This window comes from Orycteropus afer, unplaced genomic scaffold (genome assembly GCF_000298275.1).
Source record: "Orycteropus afer afer isolate SDZICR_OR568_19922 unplaced genomic scaffold, OryAfe1.0 scaffold00463, whole genome shotgun sequence".
Lineage (NCBI taxonomy): Eukaryota > Metazoa > Chordata > Mammalia > Tubulidentata > Orycteropodidae > Orycteropus > Orycteropus afer.
Window position 1 is genome coordinate 616,888 of NW_006922050.1, and position 7,832 is coordinate 624,719.

Here is a 7,832-nt window from a genome sequence, read left to right on the forward strand (position 1 = left end):
CATATAAGAAAAAGGCAGATTCTGGGATCAAATTCCTGAGACAGACAGACCCTGGGTCTGATCTTATCAAGAAATTTTCAGTCTTTGTTTTTTTTCCCCAGGGATTTGGCTCTACAAACATTTCTAAATCAAACAAGAAACTCAGAATGCACCAAAATCACTTGAGAATAACCACAGGCTGGAGGGAAATGAGCTTTTTTTTCAGTGCTAAATTCATCGAGGCACTTTTATCAACCTGGTAACTGCATTAACAAAACATATTTCCTGAAGGGCAAGATCAACCGAAAATGGGGTCAGACCCATCTCACTAAAAACCAAACCAGAAGTGAGATAAAGAGTGGCATGGATATAGCACTAATGGGATAAGCTCTACACAGATGCAAAGCTTTTGCACAGCCCTTTTGCTCGTTTTACTGAGTCAGCTTTGATTTTTTTAAGACACTGATTTCTATTCTATGTTCCACCAAAACCAAAACCAAACTCACCCCCGTGGAGTGGGATCCGACTCATAGTGACCCCTCCCTGGGTTTCAGAGGCAGTTGTATCCGTTGTTGTTAAGTGCCGTTGACCAGAGCTCCTATTCCACAAGACCTTGGAAATCCATGAAGCATCTATTTACTGGGTCCTGACCAGCCACTCCTCAGAAGTAAGGTTGGGCAATCTACTTCCCTAGTGATATCACCTGGGAAACCCAAGGAGGGGTCACTGTGAGTCCAAATCTACTTGAGGCAGTGAGTTTGGTTTGGTTTTTGCTTTTAGAGACTGGAGACATCTTCACTGTGCTTGGTTCTATCATTTTCAGGTATTCAAACCACACTAAAGCATAATGGCTATAACCTCAGAATGTGCCATTTTCCTCTCCAGCAGTTTGATAAACTGTGAGTCATTATTTGGTATACTATGGCCAGTGAAGGCACAGTATTGATATCTGACAATGTGTTTCAGTGATTGGATTGGGGGTGATAAAGGTCATAGGGCTCAGGAAGACAACAGGTTGCATAAAAACTCTTGGTACACATATGCAAGTTTTTGACTGGAAGGCTCATCATAAGGTCATATTGGACTCCACATAACCACAAGTAGTCTCACAGAGGAAATTACTGCTTAAAATCAATGCTTGCGAATAAATAAGGCACTACATTAACATTAGTGGCACAGAAATCCAAAATATAGCCTCAAAAAGAAGTATTTTTGTTTTCCTTTTTTTCCCCCTTGGATAATAATACTCCTGGGATGTTTGCAGGGGGGTGAGAAGGAGGTTAGTAGCCACCTTCTTCCTCATAATTTTCTGTCACAGACATATGCACATAATATCAAATTACAGTGTTTTTGTTTTGCTTCTTTTCATCTTGGGAAAATAATTCCTAGGATGTTTAAAGGGGAAAAATGGGAAGTTGGTAGTTTATTTTGCACAGACATAAATTCTAAGAGAGAAAAGCAACCTCTAGATGAGTAGATAAAGCATCTAAATTGAACAAAAAAAAAATCTGCAGCATGAAATGCTAGGCATAGTCACATTATGACACTCTGCACAGGGGCCATTTTCCCAGTGCACGTGGAAAGCCAGTGCTGCTTTATGAAGCCACTGTTTTGCTGCTGCTGTCTAGCCCTCCTGCCCCCCCATGAGGTGGCCTGCTGGAGCTGTGCTGCTGGTGGTGAATGGAAGGAAATCCTGGCACATGGTTCCTGGTGCTACCATAGTTCTGAAGCTTCAATGAAAATGGCAGTGATGGCCATTTCATAAAGGACAAAACTCTCTTCTCCTATCCCATGCAAAAGTTAGTGACAGTGAAGGACACCATTCTACTAAGCCTACCTTTGTCCCAGGGCTGTGTGCAAATACTCCAGGAGAGAACTTGAGAACTAACAAGGATGCAACCATCTCTTTTCTCAGGAAGGTGTCCTTGTCAAATCCATCCCATATTGTCTTTCTTAGGCAATCCAAGAATGAACTTGGCATGTTTATTTGTCACTCCTCATCTTTGCTTTCTTGCTTTTTTCCTAAACATCCCCCAAATCACCTTTATTTTACAGGACGATTGTTACTTATTTTAGTGAGAATAATGTATATGTTAAGCATTTAGAGTCTTGTGAACTGGTCATTATTGAAGAATATCAGTAAGAGTCTTCCAATCATTCATAAGAACATGCTTCCCTTAAAAATACTGCTTTATTCTAGCTCTTTATTCTAGTTTACTGATTGGTGAGATTATCTAGTGAAGCAAAATTTGTAAACAACAAGAAAGGGAGTTACATGATAGCTAGATCATCAACCATTGCTGTTCTACACTATGTGAACTCACTGGATGAGATTCATGGGTTCTTTCATCATTCTTTTAGTATATTAGAAATAAAGTCTCAGGAGGGGAAGAAAAAGTGAGATTGCTTTTCCTTGTTCTGAAAAGTCATGTGTATGCTGGTCCTAAAGAACAATCCCTGGCATAGTGCGTGGTTATATGTGATGTTATTTATGCCAAAGTGACCCTAAAAATGTTCCATCGATGATGACATCCAGATCTCTGCCCAGTTTTTTGTGTTGCTGAATTTGTTTCATCCATGTTTGCAACTGGAAGCTATGATTTGTTTTCTCTTCTGGGTTCTCAGGAAGAATCTGATGTTGATTCTATTAGGATACAACAAATATTATTTCAAGAAAAAGATAATACATTATAATGCTTAGCATTTATATAGGCTCTTTTGATTTCAAAACAAGTTATAAATATGTCCTACCATCACAACATCCCTGCGAGGTAGGTGAATATGACTGTTTCTACATTATTAATAGAAATCGAGGCCAAGAGTGGAAAGACTCTGTCCTGGGCCACAGAAGGTGTCAGGGCCAATGTCAGGACGGGGCATCCTGACCATTGGCCTTGGCTCTGAAGAGCCTATGCCTCTCTCTCATGTAACAACAGTCTCCATTAATATAGAATTATATATTGTATAGATAGAAAATAGCAACACACAATGACATTATAGAACAATAATTCAATCAATATTTGTTTCTTAATAAAATATGTTAAGCACAGTATTTAAATTGCATTTCTCTGAAAAGCATTTGGTATATTAAATGGCAGAAGGTATATTAAATAGCTCTATAAACATTTGCTGGCATCCTCTTAACAGCATGATGATCCGAAGAAATTGAAATCCACCGATGCATAAAGATATTTGCTTTATAATACAGAAACTAATAAAATAAAATAAAGTGAGATAGTTTATTGTCATAATGCAGACTTAATAGCTTGCTAGATATTAGCAGGTAGCTACATAATTTTTTCTGAGTTTGAAAGAAAAGAAAATGCTACACATATTGCTGGCTGTGATTTTAAAATACCAATTTAGTAGGGGAAAAAATGCAGTTGAAAAGTAAAAATTAAAGATGACCATTTCTGTTTTGCAGCAATTCTAAGAAATTCATATATTTTCAAAAGATATGATCATACTTGGAACTAATGTTGAAGTGAATATATGGAGTCTATGTAAAAAAGCATTTTCTGAACAAGTGAAAATGATACAAAATGAAAGCTATGGTATTAGCAAAAATTAAACAAGGAGGCAAAAAGGGTATTTTTTAAAGAGTTCTGAAAGTTGGCATGATGTGTAAGCTGTTTCTGTATGGGTCTTGGAGATGGTTTATGAGGATAAATACTTGCTTTTATCAGTCTCTTCTCCAAGGAGAAATCCTCACTCTCCTCTCTAGGTCAGGAATTCTCAGTCTGGTGTTAAAGAGCTTACCTCATGCTAAGCTTCCTAAGAATTGACCAGGTGAGTCAGCAGAAAAAGTTCTAAAACTAGAAAGGCAGAGGAATCCAAGTTTTAAAATTTGTATGCAAACATAAAAACTACCTCTTAAGCCGAAATGACGTTCTCTGTCAGAAGTAATAATATAAAAGTCTTAAATTTAGTGTATACGGTGCTAAGATATTGTTACATAGTTGTTACATGTACTTCAGAGAACGTTTTTAATAAGTGTGCTTTTTTTTTCCCTAAGAAAAGGACATATTAATTTTTTTTTCTCTCCTCAAATCCTTTGTTGTTGTTGTTGTTTGCCGTCGAGTTGGCCCAGATGGAAATATGAAATTTGGAACTGTCCCGTCAGTCTGTTAATTCTTTTTGGGCACTCAAGGGTCCTTCCTGCTTACATTGTATGTGGCAGTTTTGTTGGAGGGGGGTTTGAGTTTGAAGAGGCTTGAGCAGTTTGGCTGTTTGGTTGGTTGTAAGGTTCTGGCATAGGGTGAATACCAGTCCCTTTCAAACACATCTTTAAGTTGCTTAATGATGCTTGTGTCGTTGTTCACATCTGCTTGATTGATAACAAGGCCCGTGCCAGCATTCTGGGTAAAATCATTCCCTACCCAGTCAAAATTTCCTGCAAACAAGCAAAGGAAATCATGGTGAGGAATTAATATCCACTGGGGAATATTCCTGATATAATGAAATACAGAGCAGATTTTATTTTAAAGAAATAAACATCCAGGAATAATGACAGGCAGACTGAATTGTGTTGACAGCTCAGGGAAAAAAAAACAAAAACAAAAAAAAAACAAGAAGCTTTACATATGGCATATTAATATTTGCATATTATGTTGGCATTTTCTGCAGCTTTGCACAACTTGAAACTCAAAACAAGGAATCTGCTGTTCCTTTTTTGTAAATGTTATTTCTTATTGACATTCACAAGACACACTAAATACAGCAATATTTAAAATATATAGGAATATATTTAAAATATATAGGAATATATTTAAAAACACTGTGAGCAATTACCACCTTCTCAAAGACACAACATCGAATCTATATGTACAAATGAGGGATTCTGATTATAATCCTCAAAAACTTCCACATCAAAGAGAAAGCTGAAGTCAGAGAAGGAGCATCAGTTCTAACTGAATACACATACTTGCCTGGCTTGGATTATAAATCATTTTTAAGGCACAGCACCTGGCCCCTTGGCTCAGGAGTCTGGCAGTGATTGTGAGAGCAATTTCCCAGGTACAACTGCTGGGATCTACCCCAGAATGAGCTTATTATGGCTACTCTACTTACATGGAGCCCCATATTCAAAGTGGGGGTTAATAAAAGGGCTGGATTACCCCCAAGACTCACAACTCGTCTGTCAGTTTGTCATGCTATGGCAGCATGAGGGAAGCTCTAACACTGGTATTTCAAATATTGGTAGGGTCAGTCATGGTGGATGAGTTTCAGCAGAGCATCTAAACTAAGACAGATGAGGAAGAAAGGCCTGGCGATTTACTTTCATAAGTAAGACAATGAAAAATGGATCACAACAGAATATTGTCTGATATAGTGCTGGAAGATGAACTGGCTAGGTTGGAAGGCACACAAAATACACAATGAGCATAACAATGGATTTGACATACCAATGATCATGAAGATGGCACAGAATCGGGTGATGTTCTATTCTGTCATACATGGGGTTGCCATGAGTTGGAGTTGATTTGTAGTGACTAACAACAACACCTCAGGATACTCACAACTAATCTCTTGTCTTTTGTACTCAGGTGGGAAGTGGATCCAGCAGAACAACAAAGGATTCTCCTCAGGAGAATACAGTACTGTTCATTTCTTTGATCTTCTTTGTCCTTTATTCAATACATATTTCTGAGTGACTACTATGATCAGCCATCACTCATCTGTCAGTTTGTTGTACTGTGGTGACTTGCATGTTTCTCTGGGGCTGGAAGCTATGTCACTGGTATTGCAAATACTAGCAGGGTCACTCATGGTGGACAGGTTTCAGTGGAGCTTCCAGACTAAGACAGACTTGGAAGAAGGAAGGGGACATCCACTTCTAAAAGTATTGGCCAGTGAAATCCTTATGAATGGCAGTAAAACACTGTCTCATATATTACTGCAAAACTTTATTAATGGCCCTGAAACATTGTCTGATATAGTGCTGAAAGATGAGCCTCTCATGTTGGAAGGCACTAAAAATACAACTGGAGAATAGCTGCCTCCTCAAAGTAGAGTCAACCTTAATGATGTGAATAGAGTAAAGCTATTGGGACCTCCATTTGCTGATGTGGCATAACTCAAAATGGGAAGAAGGAGCTGCAAACATCCACTGATAATTGGAACATGGAATGTATGAAGTATGAATCTAGGAAAATTAGGAGTTACAAAAATGAAATGGGAACTTCCAGTAAGATGGAGGAATAGGCAAAAAGTTATACAGACCATCTTCAACAAAGAAAAGAGAAACCAGTTGACAGAGATGCAGAAACAATCTTGGAGCCCTGAGCTTTGAAAGGAAGTATACAGAAATGGATTAGGCACCAAATAGTGGAAAACCTGAATGAAAACAGGAGCTAAGAATAGGCTGCATTAGCCAAGGACAGCAGGGGCAGGCACTGGGAAAGGAGACAAGTGGTGAGTGTATAAGTGCTGCCAACTAGTGAATAGAGGAGGGCAGCACAATACCCTGCTTGTGTAGATAACATACAAAGAAAACAAAAATCCTGGGTAAGTCATTACAACATAAAATCACCAATTAAATATAAACATAAAAACATCAAAATGCCTCGGAGACAACAGAGCATCACAGTCCACACAAAGAAGCAAGATAAAGCAGGAGGAACAAGGGACTAGGATACAGACCCAAAACACATCCCTGAGGAAGACACAGCATTGGAATTCCCTGATATGGAATTCAAAAGAATTATATTTAGGTCTCTTCAGTGAATTGAGAGACAGATGAGGGAAAACACTGACAAAATTGAGGAAAACATGGAGAAAACCCTAGAACAATTTCAAAAGACAATACAAAAACAAAATGATAAAATAAATGAAAAATTAGAAATGATACAAAATCTACAGATAGAAATCCACAAGATTAATACTAAATTTTCAGAAAGAGATAAGACACTGAATGTCAAAGGGGTAAAATTGAATCACTGAAAGACAGAATTAGTGAGATTGAAGGCAAATACCTCAATACTTCTGCAGAAAGTGATCAATCAGAAAGAAGATCAAAACAAAATGAAGAAAGCCTAAGGTTCATGTGGGATACCATCAAAAGGAATAACCTAGGTATAACTGGAATTCCAGGACAGGAAGAGACAATTAAAACCACAGAAAAAATTGTTGAAGATTTGTTGGAAGAGAATTTTCCTGGTATGATGAAAGATGAGAATATATCCATTCAAGAAGTCCAACAAAACCCAAACAGGATAGACTCCAAAAGGAAATCACCAAGACATATCATCATCAAACTCACTAAAATCAAAGACAAAGAAAAAATCCTGAAAGCAGCACAGGAAAAATGAAAAGTTACCCTACAAGGGGCAACCAATAAGACTAAGCTCAGATTTCTCAGCAGAAACCATGCAGGCAAGAAGACAATGGGATGGTATATATAAAACCCGAAAGAGAAACATTTCCAACCAAGAATTATATACTCAGCAAAACTGTCCCTCAAATATGATGATAAAATTAGGACATTTCCAGATAAGCAGAAACTGAGGGAACTTGTTAAAACCAGACCAATCTTACAAGATATGCTAAAAGGAGTCCTTTGGACAGAGAACCAAAAGCAACAACAACAACTGACCATTAACACACATGGTAACATAATCCAGAAGTCACCCAGCTATGAAGTTTCCAAAGTAAATAAGCCTACAGGAATGTAAACAGGGAACCAGAGACATCAAATTGACAAATAAGGACAACTACAAATGAAAAGGAGCTCTGGTAGCATAGTGGGTAAAGCACTTGACTGCTAATCAGAAGGCTGGCGGTTCAAACCCACTAGCCACTCCTCGGAAGGAAGGTTGGGCAATCCTACTTCCGTAGTGATACTGCCTCAGAAA

At 38.1% G+C, this 7,832-nt stretch overlaps 1 protein-coding gene across 1 annotated transcript in view; it reads right to left on the bottom strand.

Moving 5' to 3' along the window:
• Window positions 1–4,124: 4,124 nt before the first annotated feature.
• The window catches only part of PLD5 (phospholipase D family member 5), an 864,342-nt gene continuing 860,634 nt past the window's right edge, over window positions 4,125–7,832 (bottom strand). The window contains exon 10 of the mRNA XM_007954513.1: window positions 4,125–4,372. Coding sequence (XP_007952704.1) covers window positions 4,125–4,372 — 248 coding nt within the window. The remainder of the gene's footprint in view (window positions 4,373–7,832) is intronic.